General features: G+C 40.6%; 2 protein-coding genes across 4 annotated transcripts; both read right to left on the reverse strand.

Moving 5' to 3' along the window:
- Positions 1–508: 508 nt before the first annotated feature.
- tut1 (terminal uridylyl transferase 1, U6 snRNA-specific) lies at positions 509–6,362 on the reverse strand. Its single transcript, XM_044337285.1, has 10 exons — positions 6,119–6,362; positions 5,373–5,563; positions 4,988–5,194; positions 4,558–4,672; positions 4,321–4,448; positions 3,877–4,103; positions 3,651–3,760; positions 2,770–2,892; positions 2,274–2,366; positions 509–2,086 (listed from the first exon to the last, which is right to left on the reverse strand). Exons 1-10 carry the CDS (start codon positions 6,192–6,194, stop codon positions 951–953), a joined length of 2,406 nt encoding a protein of 801 aa, XP_044193220.1. The 5' UTR covers positions 6,195–6,362; the 3' UTR covers positions 509–950.
- A 731-nt stretch (positions 6,363–7,093) lies between these two features.
- Positions 7,094–17,982, reverse strand: mki67 (marker of proliferation Ki-67). 3 transcript variants are annotated; one of them, XM_044337283.1, is made up of 16 exons: positions 17,789–17,982; positions 17,230–17,332; positions 16,659–16,740; positions 16,266–16,381; positions 15,936–16,005; positions 15,741–15,816; positions 14,597–15,208; positions 14,224–14,456; positions 13,366–14,122; positions 13,004–13,119; positions 12,604–12,781; positions 12,354–12,497; positions 11,152–12,194; positions 10,516–10,570; positions 9,401–10,138; positions 7,094–9,208 (listed from the first exon to the last, which is right to left on the reverse strand). In XM_044337283.1, exons 2-16 carry the CDS (start codon positions 17,316–17,318, stop codon positions 7,455–7,457), a joined length of 6,063 nt encoding a protein of 2,020 aa, XP_044193218.1. In that variant the 5' UTR covers positions 17,319–17,332; positions 17,789–17,982; the 3' UTR covers positions 7,094–7,454. The 3 variants fall into 3 exon arrangements, with proteins under 3 accessions (XP_044193218.1, XP_044193217.1, XP_044193219.1); XM_044337282.1 differs by lacking the exon at positions 17,789–17,982 and adding an exon at positions 17,519–17,542; XM_044337284.1 differs by lacking the exons at positions 16,266–16,381; positions 16,659–16,740; positions 17,230–17,332.
- Between the last annotated feature and the right edge of the window lie 1,837 nt (positions 17,983–19,819).

Consider the following 19,819-nt stretch of genomic DNA (forward strand, 5'->3'; position numbering starts at 1 on the left):
ACACATTGTGATTTCCCCTGAAACACACGTTTCTTGAGTACTTGGACCATGTAACACAGTTTTATCTGTTTTTTCTATCCGTAATGTGAACCAGCATCAGATAAACAAGTAGTAAGCTGCCTCAAACCTCTTCATCATCAAAGCCTTCTCCATCCTCCATAGTCCCATCTAACCTGCTGGCCATCTGTATTCCACTTTAATAGTGAGATGAATGATGTTAATCAGCACATGGGAGCCCTGCGCATCCCTCAGCTCCAGCTTGACCTGCTGTAATAAAGCAGTCTGCCTGCCTGAGTAATTACTCTCATCTGTCTCAGTCGTTTAAATGAAGACCCGGCTGGATAACAGCTCCACACGGCCCCTTTTTGGCGGCCCACAATACAAGTTGAACCAAAGTTGAATTCCCCCTCACTGCTGCAACTATGTAAACTACAATTACTGATTCTTTATGAAGAGGTTACTTTATAAGATGATGCTTGAAGGCAAAATAATACACAATAGTCCTGGGTGTGAAGCAGTGTTTCTACAAAGATTTTTTTTATTGTTTTCAAGACACCATTAGATGCTGTCTACACAAAATATCTGCCACTGATGTTTCCCTTCAAAGCTTCATCATTTAAGAGCATTATTTTAAACAAATTTACTAAAACCAAGCCACCTCTCAAACATAAAAGAAGGCTTAATCAGGAAATATAACTTTGAAACAAAACACATAATTACAAAAATACAGTATATTTGAAAACAATTACAAACTTGACACTCTGAAAAAGCCCATACCTAATATACAGTATTACTATGGATGGCTGGTCAATATAAAGCCACAGTAATGCTCTTTTATGAACTACTCTCAAGGGTTCATTCAAGTTGCAGTCATTAAATCTCTGATTCAAAACAAAAAAGAACCCAAATCTTTTAGATTTAATGAAGACATATTTCAAATACGTCCCTTTTTAACTGCTACCCACTTCTTTCTCTAGCAATGTCTCTACCATCTTGGGTAGGAAAGCTTCCAGGAAATGAAAGAAGTCATGAAAAACTCCTTCCTTGTCACTGAATGGCTCCAACTTCAGCACTGCCTTTGTGCTTTCTGTCCCACCCATCATCTGTGGCTGAACCTTGAATTTCAGTGGGTCTTTAAGTGCCAGCTCTTTTTCAACAATGTGAGCTGTGACCTGGGACTCCAGCTCCATACAGCTGCCCTCTGGCCTTGAGTCGGTGTCTTTGATCAGCTCCCTTCTCACCTTTCTCCTGCCAGCCCACACTATGTGTTTTTGCACCCAGATCCAGTGAGGGAACTCAGGCTTGCCCCTTTTTGCCAGTCTCGGTTTTTTTCCTTGAGGTGACACAGAGTCATCACTGCCGGCAGACAGCCGCCTCTTGGCACCAACCACAGCTGTACCCAGAGGGCTGGTTTCATCGGGGTATTCAACACTGTCACAGCTGTCATTTATTGATGTGTTGAGGGAGGCTGAAGTACTTTCCATTTCCTCAGCTGCATCGACAACTGAATCCTCGCCAAAGACAGCTTCTGTAGAGGGAGCGAGGTGACACCTGAGTACACTTTGGAATACTTCCTCCACCGCAGAGCAAACCTTCTGAAACCACAGCAGACGGAAACCGTCTCCCGCCATGTGCAGCTGATTGCGCAGCTCTTCTGGGAGCGATGCCGATTTGAAAGGAATGCTGATGGTCAGCGGCTCCGTTTTGGTGCGTGGGACTTCCCCGTGGGGGGTGAATAAGCGCACCAGCCCCCATGACTTCCCCTTGGTGGATTTGCGTTGGTACTGGAGGCTGCGGCAATACTTCTCAGCCTCCACGCACTCCTTCTGAAAGCTGCGATGAGAGCGTTCGTTCAGGTTTCCAGCTACGTTGTGGGAAAGTTCAAAGGGGTCCAAGAGATTTAGGGGGCCCAGTCTTGGACCAGTTTGATGAGGCTTGGTGCGTTGTTCCTCTTGCATGGCCTCCTCTCCTTTATTCGTTGAGAGGAAGTCTGTGATTGGGAGTGCACGCCCCTCCCTTAGAGATATAACGCTACTTGCAAAATCAAACTTTGCATAGAAGGAGAAGAAGCCAGCGAGCAGGGTGCCTAGATAGAGACAATGTACATGTACACATGTACAGTAAGAGAGACATTTAGGGTTTGTGGTAGTGATGTGGGCTTCACATTTGAGACATTAAATTAGGTCATATTTAGAATTTATGAAGAAGCTAGGTTACATAAAAACATGTCACTGAATTTTTTTTTTCCTCCCAATAGAATTACTCATACTTACAGAGGTCCTGGGTATTTTTGCTGGGCGGCACAGCAATAGGCTGACTGGGGAAGGTGCAGTTCCAGCCCTCAATCACACACTCTTCCTCCTCACCTGCAAGGAGATTAAATTATAATTAAACAAAGGTCAACAAATAGTTTGTTTGATTCAAAATGGCAGCAAAACAGAAATTAACCTGCTAAAGCTTTTTCATTATATGGAACAATCTAAATTACCAAGGAAATATGAATAAATCCAGTAACATCCCTTGTGTTAAAGAGACACAAAGAGTGAAATAATTGTATTTCTGATCCCACATTTGCATTTCAGAGTGTCAAAGGTTCCCATAAATAAGTATACAAGTCCTCTGAACACTATTTCTTTAGTGCATCTATCCTTTCGATTACACATCATCTGCAAAATATATTTGTTGCATTACCTATTCAGCTAAGCTGGACTGGTAATGTGGAGCAACATGTTGGAGGACACATTGTTGTAAGAGCGATGTAGCACTTACAGGCCATGTCTTTAAGCTGGTCCACTGTGGGAAGAACAGGAGGCTCACAGTTCTGCAGGTAGAAGATGATGAGCAGTGACAGAGCGTAGTTGTTGAGCAGAGGTCCGGCACCACTGGGATTACCTACACGTTACAATCAAAATAATGACAGATTGTGTGTTTGACAGGATTAAACCATAATTGCTGCAATGTCATGCAAGTGTCTATACAGGAGGTAGCCAACAGATAAAGGCATTAATGAAGCATTTAATAAACTGTGACACAGAGTCATAGTTACAAGCTCAGAAAGAGGTGCACAGGTGTGAATGTAAGAAACAATAATTTCTTTGAGTCTTTGTGCAGTTCTTGGTTTTAGGAACCTGGCAACACTGATCTATGCTGTCACTTCACAATCTTAAGTTTGGATCACAACAACACCCTTACATGTCACTGATCCCATCATACTCCGCTGATCACGCTGCATAAGTGCCTTTTTGAGAGCTGCACTGGCAGTGTGGAGGCTACTGCTCATGAAAGGGAATAAAGGAGTTATGGCCCAGGAGTGAAGGTAATTAGTGTGCTCTTCAATGAAGAACACTCCTATTATATCAGGAGCCATTGCTTGTACTATTACAACCCATAAAGAGATGAACTTGTGCTGTTTTGATTTATTTTTTTCAACTACGGCTTCCATAACAAGGTGCTACAAGGCACTGCATATCAATATGTCCAGGCAGATCCCAAAATGATCAGAGGGAGAAGTGAAGTTCTACTGACATCTAGTGACCAAAAATGAAATGATCTAAATGCACAGGTAACCAGAAACACACAAATCTTACCCTTAAAAATGACAAAAAGTGAATTGATGTTATGTTCTCTAAGGGGAAAGACATTTATCTTACCAGCCAGCTGTTTCTGTTTGGCCCAGTAGCGGAGGGTGTACACCAGAGGCCTCAGTCTGTCCTCCATCCCTGAACACACCTGCAGGAAGCGGGTGTTCCTTACTGCAAGTCTAGTGAGGGATACGGATAGAAACTATTCAGTAATTCACATCTCTAGACTTTCAATTCTACACAGTATCATACAACACAGTATATCATATAATATCCTAAGAAATGGGCCACTGACCTGTTGTTAATGGTGATGTCGCCCTGCAGGTTGAGCTCCCGGTGATGGAACTTCACTACAGGCAAACGAGCACTGCTGACCACGTGGACTTTGTGCACACTGGGGACGCAGCGCCTCAGGATTGCTGCCACAAGCTCCAAAACTTCAGCTGGAGAGGCCGAGGACAGGTCAATATCAGACAGGATGGAGTCCTCAGAGCACCCATCGTCTGACATGCCCTCCCCCGCCTGAAGGAAAAAAAAAAAAGAAAAAAAAAAAAAAAAGAGGACGATTCAAGTGTGACTAATCCATACACAGCCAGTTCCCTCTGAATTTACATTATTTAATATTTTGGCTCTGAATTTTGTGGATTCAAAACCTTATTTTGAGCAACAAGTATGAGGTGGAAACTGTATTGTGCATATATATATACACACAATTACTGTATATGTGAAAATGTCAGACCTGTTCTGCGGTGGACTTGGCACGGGCCTGGAAGACCTTGGTGTTTTCCAAGTCTAGAAACAGGTCTAAGTCACAGGAGTGGATGCCAAAAGTGTTGACAGATGAACCAAACGGTAGGATCTGGCTGTCTGCAACCATTCAAACATGGTGTAAACAGTGAGAGAGCCAAACTATAATAATGTTTTGCACACTTATCATTATGAAAGATTTCAGAAACTGTGCGTCTGCAGCGCTCACCTGGAAAAAACTCTATGAAAACCTCTTGCAGAAGTTGAACCAACAAACCTCGAGCATTCTTTTCATTTTCTCCGAGCTCACATCGCTCTACAATGTACTGCATCTGTGCATTCACCTGGAGGAGAACAGAGGATGGACTGTGTTTGAATATGTGGTCAGAATGTACACTTACACTCCAGAAATAATAATTACTTAAATATTAAGCAAGTTTATTTTATATTTACTGACACCACTTTAGAGTCAGTACATTTTAAGATATACTGCAATATGGGATTTCATTGATATTTAAGAATCTGAAAAGGCTTCACTAGCAGCCCCTACAGGTTGTGAAGCTCCTTACACCCAACTGAATTTTCCATCTTTATCCTGTAAACCCAAATCATTACTTGTAGGGCTTAAGTAGCCATAAATTGGATAATACTATGCTTACAGACGGCAGCTGACACAGCTGGGGTTTGAGACGGTCGAGAACTTGTTGGAGGTTCTGTGAGTCGTTCTTCTTCTTGGGAATCAACTTGAACTCCTTCTTTTCTCTGGGTTTGACACGCAGCTTCAGGCCTTTCATCTGATGCTCTAAACAGGACAAGGTTGCCTGTATGCTGTCTGTCTCACTGAACTGCACGATGGCATAAACACCCTGTAGGTGCAGAGTGACATGTCACAGTCAGAGGACACGTTCATGAGACACACTCCGATAAGCAGTGAAGAAACTGACTGTCAGTGCTCTTGGTATGGTGACAAACTGTAAAGACAAACAAAGCAAGGCTACATACATCGCTTAATGAGCTGTATCTCATGGTGTGCAGCGAACTGACCTTGTCTTTATCCATGATAACATCTGTAACTGGCCCAAACTGCTGGAAGTACTCAGTTAGGTCAGTCTGAGAGATGTCAGGCTTGATGCCGCTGACAAACACACTGTGCTCTTCCTGGCTCTTCCTAGTGCTTCGCACAGTGGACAACGTCTGGTGTTTCCGCCCTTTCACATGCTGATCCAAGCTTGGCTCTACAGATTTAAATATAAGAATTAATGACTTAGGAAAAAATATCAGCTTGAAAGATGACAGGCAGATAATAAATGTTAAGTTAAACAAAGTGTATTCTTCATGTATATGGGTTGAAATATAGCTGTTTTTAAGAGTGAATTGTCAATAATACAACAGTTAACAATGCTGTGTATATCTATCTTCAACGTTCAATGTGTTGTTCACAGTTTTATTGGCGACTAGTCTAACCAAAGCATGATAGATTTATCCAATACATTCAAAGCTGTGGATATTTCAGTGTAGAATTAGCCAAATGTACCAACCACGCATGACACTGACGTTCAGCTGCAGAATTTTAGTACAAACATGGAAGCCACAACATCAAAGTCGTATCAGTTTTAGAAGTAACGTTGAATTCCAACAACTAACGCTACATAATTTAAAGTTAGCTGGATTTTTGCGCCTGATACTTGCTTTGGACAAGTTACAAGGTCATAGGACAACAGTGGTGTAACTGGAAATCAACTGGAAGTTTCACTAACTCGCATGTGGCGAAGTTAGCTAACGTTACTTACTGTTTGGTAAGTTGACCTTGCACAGGGTGCAGTGAAAACCTCTCGGCGTCGATTTTATGTCACTGTTTGACTCCATAACGCCAAAAACGAAATTATATGGATAAAACAGGAAATAAGTCAACCAGTGAAGTCGTCGGTCAAGTTTGAGACCGACTGTCCCTGTAACGCGTTGCTCAAATCTCCCTCCAGCGTCTGCTCTGCGTTTGTTTCCAGTCCGCCTCGAAAATCTGTCCGGGTTGTTTTCCTGTTTTATCTTTAAGTTCCGGTAAACCTTGATTTTAATTATTTATGCTGCAAATTGTGTAATGACGGGATTCAGACATCCTGCAAAAATGCAAACATTTAACAATTCTGTGCTGCCTGTCAACTACACCATGGCCAAGTTTAATCTGTTTACATTGGTGATATTTTGTCTGCTCACCTTTCGGCTCATTGATTATAGACACTTTTTATTATTCAATTTGCGGCTATTCGATTCTCATATTTCTGAATTCTGGTGTTCTACAAAGATCTAAAAAGATATTTTGTAATATCCAAGCAATGAGATCTGTCCAGTGGTAAATACTTTACTGTAATAACATGTAACACTGGATGATTAAGAATAAATGTTAAGTGTATATGTTTGATTACTTCTAATAAGATGTATTGTTCCACATTATATGTGAAGGGCATTGACAGAATTCCCTTGGTTGGTTAAAATTAGGTAAAGACTTTCCCTTTAACCTCACACTCCATTTACCAGTTTACACATGCCTGCCTTACTACTTTGCTCAGCCCCCCTAGAAAGATGATACCTTTTATGTGCAAGGAATAAAACAATTTTATTTTTTCCTTTTGCATATAAAATCACAGCTGCACCAACAACAAATGACATAACATTTAATGTTATGTCATTTGACTTCTGAGTATCTCATCCTCCAACACTTTCTGCAACTGACAAATGCATGAAAATGATGGATCCCAGTCACATAAAAACTGTATATAGGCCATTTGGCTAATTATTACCCCAGACATTTTAGCACCACATGTGGATACACACCCTTAATAGATAACATCGAAAAAAATTCAGAGACATTTTTCCATTATACAAAACAAATTTAATAACCACTTTTTTCAGCATAAAATATCAGCAATATCTGTAATGAAAAACATACAACTTCTCAAAAAAATAAATGGTTAAGACAAAATTCCCTGCTGTATTGAAAAGAAAAAAAGCAGTGCTTAATTTTCAGTCTATAAAACTACTTGCTAAAACCCATTACAGTCTAAAAACAACAAATACAAAAAGGCTTTTTAAAGGGAAAAATCCATTATGATTAAGAATATATACAAATGCTTATTTCTTTGCTGATCTTCCTCTTCTGGTTTTTGGCTGTGTCTCGGCTTCAGCAGCCTGCACGGTATCACCTTTCTTAGGCTTTACTGTGCTTGTGGACTCAGTGGTTACATCAGCGACCTTTGCCCCTCGTCTGGCTCTCTTGGCGGGCTGAGATTCAACAACCTTATCTGAGAGATCCTTCTCTTCAGTTTTGTCGGCATTCTGTGACATCTTGTTGCTTTCAGCATCATCTTGGCCGCCAAGTTTTGACTTCCTGCCGCGAACTGCCTTTAAAGGCGTTATATCATAGACTTTCAAATCTCCTTGCCACTTGACGGATTTTTTGGACGTTTTTGTGTCTTCCACAACAGCATTGCTTGAATCTTCAGTGAGCTGTGTGGGTTTTGCTGCTGCCCGTCTTCCCTTTTTGGCCGGTTCTACTGAAATCGGAGCAGACTCTTCTGTTTTGGTCTCCTCAGTGGTAGGGGCTGCACCGCGACGTGCTCGCTTGGCTGGAACGGCTTGTGAAATCTCATTTTTCGCAGAAGTTTTCGCCCCTGTTGCCCTACTAGTTTTAACGACAGCAGCATTTGACTCAACATTTTGCTGCTTCTCCTCGGTCTCCAGCTCATGGTCAGGTTTTTCCTCTGGTACTTCAGCAGTGATGTTAACCTCTTCAGCAACTTGTTTTACCCTCCTACCTCGCTTGGGTTTGTCTGTGGTGCTGACAACAGGTACCTCTTGGGTCTCAGTGGATTCAGCGTTTTGTTTTGCTTTTCGCCCTCCTCGCCCGGGTTTTGCAGCCACGGTTGCTTGTTCATTCATCTTCACTGGTTCAGTAGCAAGTGGAGCTTCAGCCTCCTCTGGGACAAGAGTTTCAACCGTTTGGACTTCTTCATGTGCTTCTACGTGGTCTTGCTCAGCCTTTCTGGTTCTCCTCGACTTTTTAACCGGCTCCTGGGATTTAGTAGTCTCTACTGAGGTAGTCTTGACATCATCCTCTACCTTTTCTTCTTCATGTTTGGCATTTCTTCCCCTCTTAGCCCTGACAGGAGGTTGGGACGGCTGCTTGGTTTCCACAGCAACAACTGTGTCTTCAACCACCTCATTTTGTTCAACAGTATCAGGGTTTCTCTTTCTCCCTCTTCTTGATTTTCCAACAGTGGGAACAGGCTGTTCGGGCTGTTCACTCACTTCTGGCTCTGATTGAGGTGGTTCGACAGGTGTGGGTTTAGCTCTTCTCCCCCTGCTGGGCTTCGACACAGCTTCCTTTTCAGGGGGTGGAGACTCGTTTTCTTCTTGACTGGCATTTGTTGCTGTTTGGTCAGGTATAGCTTCTGGTGAAACCTCAGTCACTGGTTTTGTTTCCACAGCTTCCTCTGGCACCATTTCAGGTTGATCATCTGTAGTACCTTCTTGAGACTTAGCATTTCTGCCCCTGGTAGTTTTTCTAACAGCGGGTTGTGCAGTAGCTGTAGTTCTCTTCCCTCTTCTTCCTCTGACTGGAGCAGGGTCAACAGCATCTTCGCAATGTTCTGCTGCCTCTTGGTTATCTTCAGCTGCTTTAGATTCCACCAGTTTGGCCTTTCTGCCTCGAACAGGTTTCTTCTGGACGGTTTCTGTGACTGTGCAAGTTGCCATCTCCACTTCAGGCAAACTTTCAGTTGTAGGTGCCTGTGTGACAGTTTCCATGGCATCTGATGATTTACTTTCATCACTTTCAATGGGCGCCACCTCCAGCTGGTCACTACTGACTTCCTTTGCATCCACTTCTAAAATAATAGGAGAAAACAAATGAGAAATGTGGCTCAGCATTCAACTAGCAAATAACTGATTTAGTTAAGTTATACCTCTTAATTCTCTCAGGAAACATATTCCCTCACATTTACACAAGTTGCATGGGGTCAGAAATAGTATTAACACTCGGAGGATCTACAGTAACACAAACATGAAAGATCACATACCTTTTGCCTTGTCAGCTTGGAGAACATCTTCGCTGTGAGTAGAGGGCACATCTTGCTGCTCTGGCACCGATTGAGATTGTTCAGATTCTTGTTTCGTTTTTCTTCCTCGCTTGGGCTTCACGACAGCTTTTTCCAGTGGTGCTTCACTGTCATCTGCAGCGTGGTTGACATCAACTGGGGGAGTCTGTTCACTCTCAGGTTCTAGCACCATTTCGGTTTCAGTGGCAACCTCTTGGACCATTTCAGCTTGATCATCAGAAGCTTTTTTGGCATTTCTTCCTCTTTTAGGCTTAAGAGCGACTTTGGAAGGCAGAGAGGCACTTTCTTCCTGTGTGAGCTCAGCATCCTTGCTTTCAGTGGACTTTGCGTTTCTGTTTCTTGTAGTTTGTCTAACAGCGGTTGGTGCAGTTGACTCGGTTTTCTTCCCTCTTCTTCCTCTGACTGGAGCAAGGACAACAGGATCTTCAGAATGTTCTGTGGCCTCCTGTTTATTCTCAGCTGCTTTAGATTCAATTGTTGTTGCCCTTCTGCCTCGAGTAGGTTTCTTCTGATCATCAGGATCAGTGGCGGTTGTGTCCAGTTCAGTAACTTCGGAAGTAGCTGTCTCAGTTTTAAGTTGTTCTTCTGGTAACTTCTCTACAGCTGCCGGTGGGATAGTTTCCTTAGCATCTGATGATTCATTTGCGTTATGTACACTGGGCACCTCCAACTGGGTGCACACAACTTCATTCACATCTCCTTAAAAAAGATGAACAAAGACAAGTCAGCTTTTCTTTTTTTTTTTTGGCTGTTGAAAATACTTACATCAGGTTTCAGACATGTTTTGCAAATATATTTTTGCGACATAGATCACTGACAATTCCACAGACAAAGATCATATAAATATGGACTGAAGCCACTGCAAACCTTCATTAATTTATGGAGTGAGTTCAGTAGTCAGTATGTGTTTTGTGTTCAGGTGTTATGCGCTGTGGTTCAGACACATTGATACATCAATGCAAAATCTTACAGTTTTGTAAACAAATCTCTTAAATTCCATGTTCTGTATAACAATATTCTCATTTCAAGTATTTTTTTTTTTAAACATAAAATTAATTAAACATTAGAAATCTTACCCATGGCCATGTCAACTTGAGGGACATCAAGGATCACATCTGATGGCCCATCAACCTGTTAAAAATAGACAAAAACAATGAATGAGAATGAGCGCTCCCTTTGAAATAAAAGAAACCCTTGCAGACACATGATTAGCAGGGATGTCTCTTAAAACAGTGAAGTTTTGTGTTATTTTACTATGTCAGTCTGTGGCTACACAGACAATACTAGGGCAATTATAAGATAATTCTTGTGGTTTTGGTCTCTTAAAAATGTGTTAAGTCTAAATGTGTTATTTCAATGAAATGATAAAAGTTGAGCAAATACAGCTTGCTTAACTGTGCCCAACACTCCTGATAAGCTCTATTACGCAATATTTGTGTTATTAATATTGAATCAAATGACTTCCTGTTATGCAAGTTGCTAATATTTTCAATCCAGTAATCATTTTGCAGTCTTTAGTTCATTGGTTTGGTTTGCCCCATCATGTGGTAGACTAGATCACACTACCTGCCTATTGTAAGCTTCTCTTTTCTCTCAAGTGGTCAATCAATGTAATTAATTAAAAACTGAATCCACATTGCAGCCATCGACTGCATGATTACAATGATTATCCTTACAATAAAATATTGAAAAGGTTGATGCTTCTTCATTACCTCAGTTGTTTCCATTGGTTCTGTGAGAGTAGTCAGTGGCTCCTCCATGAGCTCTTGAAGTCCTTCAAAGTCTTCCACAGGAGCGTTACCCTTCAGTCTGGGTGACTGCATGAGTCTCTTGATACCAAAGCTGTTCTCAACAGGTTCACCTTTTTCTTTGGGAGTTTTCATGAGCCTCTCAATGCCAAGCATATCTTCAACTGGAGCACTTTTCTCCCTGGGCGTTTTCATCACCTTCTTGATACCAGAGGGGCAAACCAATGGGGAGCTCTTAAGGTTTGGAGTTTTCATGTCTGCCATTTCACATAGGTTTTCGGATTCTTCCACGAATTCTGCTGTCTCCAGTTCCTTAACAACATCAAAACTCACATCAGCAACTTCTGCAGCTGTGGGAGTTTTCAGAAGTTCTCCTTGTATGTCTTCAAGAGGTTCAGCCTCCTGTTCTGGGGTCTTCATAACCCTCTTCACTCCAGTGAGACATTCTTGTTGCTCAGGTTTCTGTTTAGGAGTTTTCAGAAGATTCCCTCTGATGTCTTCTACAGATTCAGACTTCTGTCTTGGGGTCTTCATGATCCTCTTCACTCCAGTGAGACACTCCTGTTGTTCAGGCTTCTGTTTAGGTGTTTTCAGAAGTTTCCCTCTAATGTCCTCCACAGGTTCAGCTTTCTGTCTTGGGGTCTTCATGATCCTCTTCACTCCAGTGAGACACTCCTGTTGTTCAGGTTTCTGTTTAGGTGTTTTCAGAACTTTCCCTCTGATGTCTTCTACAGGTTCAGCTTTCTGTCTTGGGGTCTTCATGATCCTCTTAACTCCTGTGAGACACTCTGGTAGTTCTGGCTTCTGTTTGGGAGTTTTTACTGAGATGGTCTTCAAATCTGTGCACTGCTGTTCACTTGAATCACCAGTGTGAATATCCAGGGCAGAAGTGTCACTGACAAAGCTAGATTCTTGATTTCCATTAAGGAGGCGTTGGACAGCCTCACTGTTGTATCTTCTTCCTTTGACTGTAGATGCAACACTCAGTGGAGACACCATCATTTCACCTGTAAATAGTCATTTTAGTTCATTATATTATATAATATCATTAGTTTATACTGATTTAATGGCCAAAAGAATTAATTTCACAAACTCCTTAATATTAGTTTTTATGTTGACTACAAATTTCATGCATTAGTTCTCTAACAGTAACACCATACACTCACCTAGCTCCTCTGGTGTGTTCAACACTGATGGTTCTACTACAGATGTAGTCAGACTTCCCACTGGGGTCTTGGTGGCACTGTTCTCATTTATTACAGATCTCCTCTTCCTTTCATTTGCAGGTGTTTTAAACATTTCAGAAATTCCTGAAACCACAACACACAGCATTAGCAGGTACATTACTGAGCAAAGTCCAAAATACAATACTAAAGAGATATGTTTCTTGTTGTTGGAATGGAAAAAAGTAATTACCAGTCAAGTCCTCATCCATTTTCATGTTCTTTTTTAAGAGTGCAGTATTGGTGACCACTCTTGGTGCATTACCAGTTGGATGTACAACCTTTTGTTTGTGAGCTCTGCCCACCAGAATGGTAACAGGTGAATCTGCATGACCGGTGCTGACATGGCTGATCAGTTTTCTTGCAGGGGTCTGAGAGATTAAGAAAAACAAACATGGCAGTTTTTAAGGATGTTTGCACCAGAAGATATAAAACCACTAGTTAAATAGTTGAATTACAGTATGAGTAAACAGTCATTAAAATTACAGAGTGGTGACCACAGGAGAAAACAAAATAACAATATTCCTATTCATGAATACAGGACGTTTTTCACTGTCAATGTACCCCGCAGTTGTTACAGTATCTTACTTTACCTGTGGTTTGGATACAATCTTCTTTTTAGTCTTTTTGTTGACCATTTGCTTAGCTGGAGCAGCCACTTGGACCTTGGTTTGCCCAAACTTGACAATATCTGCCCAGGAATTTAAGGCTGGAAGGAGAAAAAGAAAAATAAAACACAAAATTAACTCAACTGAATGGTAAACTTGATTATCAAATGGTTTTTGTCATCTATAACACTTTTCTTATTATGCCTAATTCTACTTCATACTGGCCAGATTTGAAATGGACCAAGTATACTTTTAGTGACAGGGCTGGGAAGAAAAACTAGATTTTTGACTTAAGCTTCTTTACCTGCCTGTACAAGAGATAACATAAATGTCAGGGTCCAACATACCTTTCATAGATGCCCGTGAAATGCCACTTCTTCTGTGCATTACTTTTACAGCGCTCTTTGCCATGCTTGGAGTCTTCCGTGAGGTGCTCTTCATGCTCTTTCTCCTCAGGGGTATTTTAGGGGTTACAGTGACTGAAGGCACTGGGTTCATAACAGCATCTTCTGCAACTGGTGATGGGGTGTTGATGCGTGACACAGAGAATCGCCCTTGCACGGTGGGGGTGTTGGCTTGTGAGTTCAAAGGGGTTTTTGCTGGTGTTACAACAGTGGCAGTATTTTCCTGAGGGGTAAGGCTTGACCTTCTCTTACCAGTGGGAGTTTCTTTACAAGCCACCTGACCTGGGGTTGAAGACCTGCGCGGGGTTTTGGGCTGTTCATTTGCTGTAGGAGTTTCCAATTTGGTTTTGGAGGGAGACCTTCCCCTAGCAGGGGATGCACTCTTGGAATTTGGTGATTTCTTTCCAGGTGACTGAGCCTTGGGAGAGGAGGTCTTTGATTTGGGGGAATTCTTTGCTGGTGTTGGAGCCTTTGGAGAAGGGGTCCTGGGTTTTGGCGATTTCTTTGCAGGTGACTGAGCCTTGGGAGAGGAGGCATTTGATTTTGGTGACTTCTTTGCAGGTGATGCAGCCTTGGGAGAAGGGGACCTAGATTTTGGTGATTTCTTTCCAGGTGTTGGAGTCTTAGGAGAAGCATTTTTCTTCTTCTTCGGTGATGGAGTCATGTTTGCAGAACTATCTGCATACTCTTGCTCAAACTCCTATGAAAATCAAGATCCATTTTAAATAATATTATATGATAGACAACAATTATAACATTAGGTCTAACTACTTTAGTCATCATCATTCACTTGAGTCTTACCTTGAGCAAGCCAATGACTGATGCTCGTCTAAGGAGAGATTGTTTGGGTTTGGGGAGACACAAGCTTCTCCGTGGAGTGGCCCCCTTGCGTAATGGAGAGTCAGGAGGCAGTTTTTTGTCAAATAACTCAGGACTCAGGTAACCTCCAAAGGAAACTCGTTTCTTCTTCATTTGTGGTTTGGGCAAGTCAGTTGCCAGTTCTCCACTTTTGCGTTTTTTGGACGGCTCTTCCACTAAGAAGTGAATCAAAAACAAAATTGTACATGAGTCACAAACTATCAAAAATATCTTAAACAAATACGCTTGAATTATTACTGTAAATCAGTCAACACTCTTAAATAAAAAACAAACAGTACTGTCCAGTGTTCATTACCTTTTTCAGGCTTTGCCTTCTCTTGTTCCTTAGCTGGTGTGGCCTCCTTGCTCCTCCTTCTCATAGGGGACTTAGTTGTTTGGGCAGAAATTTGCTCAATAACCTCACTGATAGTAGACCTCTGGGGAGTTGCACTGCGTCTCTTCTGTGGTGAAATTGCTTCAGACTTGGCATGTTCCACTTCTTCAACTACAGGTCTAGCCATCTCAGCAGCAGGAACCTGAGAGGACCTCCTCTGCTTCTTAACAGACTTCGGGGTCCCATTACTTATACTTTGAGCCTCCCCATTAGTTTCATCAGCTCCAAGAGAGACATTAGCTTTATCCTTCTTGGGGGTGTCTTCTGTGGAAATGGCAGGTTTTTCACCATTTTTCTCGACTGTCCCACATTTTGGAGTGCAAATCTTCGAGGCAGGCGTCTGAAACTTACTGCTGGAGGATTTCCGAGGGGTCTTGACATCAAGAGATTTTTTGATCATTTGATACAGATCACTGAAGGGGGAAGTGGTCTTGCTTTGCAGCAGGCCATCATCCTCCTTGGACTCCACCTCCACAGTTTTCTCAATGGCTCGCTGGATGTTTTCATGGTTGGTTCCATCTTTCAGATGAGGGTCTTAAAGTGTGCACAAAAATGAGAAGTTTAGAAAGAAGGCAAATACAATTATCCATCACTTTTTAATATGCACCAAATCTTATTTCAACTGATGTGATCTGGTTGGAGAGTGTTAGTAGGTCTGCACCAAAAATTATTTTACTTGTCAATTGTTTTAGACCAGGCTACATACAAATGTAACTACTTGTTAGTAAGAACTTGTATATGGCAAAGGTCTGTTTGATACTGTGTGCTTTGGTGAAATGGTTCCTCAAATCCATTTTCTTACCTCTAAAAATGTAGATGGAAATTATTGCTTTAAATTTCAAACACATTTGATCAAATGGATGATGCACTGAAGTACCACACAGTACATAATACTTTTCACTGTTGACTATGTTATTTGTGCAGCACTATCTTCAGTTTCACTGACATGGATCTCTGTTATATATTTTCAATGTTTCTAAGTGATTCAACCAATCAACAGCTGTCATATTCAAATAAGAAGCACTCAAACTGCAATTTCAGAATAACCTCAATCAAACAATCTCACCTATGGACACTTCAGAGATCCTCTTTTCTCCTTTTTCAATAGCGACTGTGTCCCCTATATGCTGATCTTGCAGAACCTAGACATAAGATACTTTCATTAACACAACAATCCGATTCATCAGGAGTGTAGACAAATGTAGGGTTTTGGGCTGACTGCAATGCTGCTGTCATCAAAGACAAATAGTGAGTAAATTACTTTGAGGGTTTCAGTTTTGCCTCCAATGGAAGACCTCTTCTTTGGTGTGGGTGGTGGAGGATACTCGAACCTGAAATGACAACAAGCAACAAAAAGTAAGATTTCATTTATTTCTGTCAAAAAAAAGAAACCAAACAAAAAAACCATCATCTGGGACCATGCATTTTCCATTATAACTTGGTATTAAGAGTTCTTTAAAAGGTGCGGTGTGTTGAATTTAGTGGCATCGAGAGGAAAGACTTGACAGAAATTGAATATAATATTCAAAGGGACTAAAAAAGTCCCTTTATAACCACAGAACACCCAGTCCAAAATCTTTGCAAGACGCACCTGAAAGAACGGTCAATAATGGTTATCACATCTCCATGCTTCAAACGCTCTGACTGCTGTAAAGCCTCTCCATTGACACAGGTTGGATTCACTGAGCTCAGATTTGTCAATATAACCTAGGAGAGACAAAACAAAAATCATATCAAACAGTCTTTCAAATAAGCTCAGAGCAGAATACCAGTGTAAGCTAGGCTTATATTTCCATCCAGGTCAGGATTTCCCAGTCAATTTTAAGCGATTTAGCAGTGAGATCTACAAAATTAACATTGTGATGATCAAAATATGAAGACATTATTGTGACTATTCAATAGTAGTTCCTGATTATCCCTGCTATCCTGTAAAGTTGACACACTGACAAGTTAATGTGTGCATGTTCAGTATGTGTTGCATTACCTCTTTATTTTCATTGAAGTCAATTCTGCAATGCTCCTTGGAGACTTGAGGAAGCTGAATACGAATATCACAGGTAGGCTTCCTGTAACATCACAAAGAAACAAATGTGTTAACAAAGGAACAATTTAGCAACACCCTAAGTTTGATGTTACTAGGTTAATATGTAAGTGCTTCTTGTTCATGATTAGTAAATAGAATGTTCCATTGTCCAAAAGTACAGTGAACTTGTGAACTGGAGGCTTGATATACAATATGGAGTCAGTTGAACTTCATGCAGTAACAGCTGCAGACATGCATTTAAAAATTCTGACGTCAGCAACACACGGCCCGCCTCCAAACCAAGTGGTTTATATAGGGCCTGTCAACCTCAACATGAGGCCACACATTGATACAAGTGTTTAAGTTGACATAAAATTTGCTAGAGGTGTGTCACATTTAACAAATCAAAGCTAGTGCAATCAAGATTACATTGTCCTGTTATCAAGAGAGAAGGGATTTAATCTGAAAATATGACACGGCAAAGAAACGCTTAAGTTTTATCCACCACATGTATTTTCATTTTTGATCTCACCTTCCAAATAGGCATGATGCAGTAAGAGGAAATTCAGTCCCATCCACTCCACTCCTCTTAACCACGACAATTTTTCCATGTAATGGCATTCTCGTAACGTTACCTAGAAAGTTAGCAAACAAAAGTGTCAAAAGCTAAACAAGTTAACGTGAATTGTTATACTTAAGATTGCATTTAAACGTTAAAAGAAGCCTCTCAGAGACATGCAACACACTCGAAGGAGAGATGTGTGCGACAAAACTACTTTGCTTAACTGTGTTTAATTAGTAATTGGTGATATAACACTAACACGTTTCAACATTATTTAAGTTAATTGAATTCGACGTCATCGTCGCTACGAACATCATCCAGCCGTTGTTGCAGCCAGTTAAAATATTTAAAATACGGCGTCATCCCACGTGCAGTTTCGCCTCGATAGTTAACGCTTGTCTTGTCGGAGATAACGTTGTATTTAAAGTAAAATTAGCGATTACTCCACAAAACATGATACAATGAAACATGTCAAGCTTATGTCGCGAGGATTGGCTAAAAAACATTATTTTAAGCGTTGTAGGCTTACCTGGAACTCCGTTCAAAGACACGTCGACTTCTGGCAATCCATATACTTCAACCGGATGTAGCAAAGATTAATTTTACTAAAACGTTAATATCATATCAAACTACAAGTAATGTAGAAGGACTACATACGTCTAACGGCTAACGTAAGCTACCTTAATGAACAGCCTTCCCTTATCGTCTCGCTTCTCTTCCAGAGTGAGGCTGCAGTATCACTCCGCGGAATTGCACAAATATAGTAATTAAAGTATATATATAAAACATAAACTCACGTTTTGGTAGCACGGTATATGTAGACTGTTATAGTACTACATTTCAAAAGTTGTATTTGATTGTCTGAATCAAAATTAATTTCTATTTATATTAAAGGGACTATTTTGTTTATGAATTTGGCGGAACAATCCCACCTCAGTAATGGGATAGTGATTTGAAAATGTTTGAAATTCCGCGCGAAGGATTGTGATTGGTTGAAACGTCACAACTCGGTAAGAGGGCGGGGCATAGTACGGTGCTTTTTCAAAGCCAGACGATCATGTCGCATGTTGTCGTGTTGAAATTTAGTTTTTTATTTTTAAGCTAACTAATTATAATAATGATAAGTATAATATTTGTATTTCAGATTCATATTATAGTCATATTTAAAGTACTGTCTGTCTAAACTGTTATATACATATATATATATATATTTTTTTTTAAATATATTTGAGTTAGTCTATTTAGTTATTGTATCTATCTATCTATCTATCTATCTATCTATCTATCTATCTATCTATCTATCTATCTATCTATCCAGAAAGCCACTGCTGCTAGATAAAGAATATCAGTTAAAGGTTTAACATTCATTGATGTATTCATTCTATATAATACATACTTGATATGATATCATAGCATTGATGACCCATTATTTATAGTGCTCTGTTTGACTTTTTTCACAAAAGTCATTTTGGCATCTCATATAAGGAAAAGTGCAGGTGAAATTAATATTTATAATGGCTGCAGTTCATTTAGGTGTCCAAGTTCCGCAATTATTATGTGCCATAATGCCGGATGGCTTATTGACTTGGCATGCTGAGACAGCTAAATGTCACAGAGCCCATCATTAAAATTATTGGTTACACCTGTGTTTTTTCTGTTATAACATGTCAAAATGTCTGCTGGAAAAAGGTTTATAGTCCCATGCTAACGACAAATAAATCTGTTGATAGATGACTCATGGGAAAAATGAATCATTCAGTTCTAATAATCATTTGTGCAATACATGCTTGTTTCAGTGCCAGTATGATTCTTATGTTACTTCACTATGCCAGGGAGAAAGAGGAGACAGTGGTTGTCAGACTAGGTGTGCCAACTGCTTAGTTTGGAAGTGATCCATTATATGCTTTAAGTAAGGATTTGTCTACTTGAGCCTAATGCACACCATCAATCAGTCTCTGGTTTATGTAATTTCCCTCCAAACATTGTACTCTTATTTGCTACATATGCTTATGTAGATTTTGCTGAACAGCAACCACTGTGGCCACAAATGACAGTTACTGGCTAATGGTAATTGCTAAAACATAGTAGGTCAGCAAACTCACTCAGTAATGTCAGTTGCACAACAATATCGACCCAAAGCTTGTTAGCAAACTACATATTGCAGTCCTGCTACTAGTCAAACCAGGCCAAGTAGGGCCAAGACCAAGTAGTTACATTGTTTCACTTTATTGTTTTCACTTTATTAATAATAATGATGATAATATTGATGATGAAATTGGCTGTATCAAGAAAGTCATTGCTAGTTAAAGGCTAAAGAGAAGAGATACGATTTTAGCTTTCTTTTAAAAGTATTTGGCAAGCTGGCTTCCCTGATATCTACAGGCAGTGTGTTCCATAGCTTTGGGGTGTAATTGACAAAGGCTGCATCCTTGATTTTCTTTCGGCTGTTGCTGGAAATCGCCAATAAACCAGCAGCAGATGATTGCAGTGTTGTTGAAGGCAAATTGTTAACAAGGAATGTAGCAATGTAGCTTGGTGCTAGCTCATTAAGGGCTTTGTA

The sequence above is a fragment of the Thunnus albacares genome, chromosome 20, assembly GCF_914725855.1.
Source record: "Thunnus albacares chromosome 20, fThuAlb1.1, whole genome shotgun sequence".
Taxonomy (NCBI): Eukaryota; Metazoa; Chordata; class Actinopteri; order Scombriformes; family Scombridae; genus Thunnus; species Thunnus albacares.

Excerpts from the sequence above, each read along its gene's own strand:
- tut1 (XM_044337285.1), bottom strand. The coding sequence starts at position 6,194 with ATGGAGTCAAACAGTGACATAAAATCGACGCCGAGAGGTTTTCACTGC. Across the intron at positions 5,195-5,372 it reads TTATCATGGATAAAGACAAG|GGTGTTTATGCCATCGTGCA; the intron begins GTCAGTTCGCTG and ends CTGCACCTACAG. Across the intron at positions 3,761-3,876 it reads GACATCACCATTAACAACAG|ACTTGCAGTAAGGAACACCC; the intron begins GTCAGTGGCCCA and ends ATCCCTCACTAG.
- mki67 (XM_044337283.1), bottom strand. The coding sequence starts at position 17,318 with ATGCCATTACATGGAAAAATTGTCGTGGTTAAGAGGAGTGGAGTGGAT. Across the intron at positions 14,123-14,223 it reads CAGTCATTGGCTTGCTCAAG|GAGTTTGAGCAAGAGTATGC; the intron begins GTAAGACTCAAG and ends TGATTTTCATAG. Across the intron at positions 12,498-12,603 it reads AATGGATGAGGACTTGACTG|GAATTTCTGAAATGTTTAAA; the intron begins GTAATTACTTTT and ends TTGTGGTTTCAG.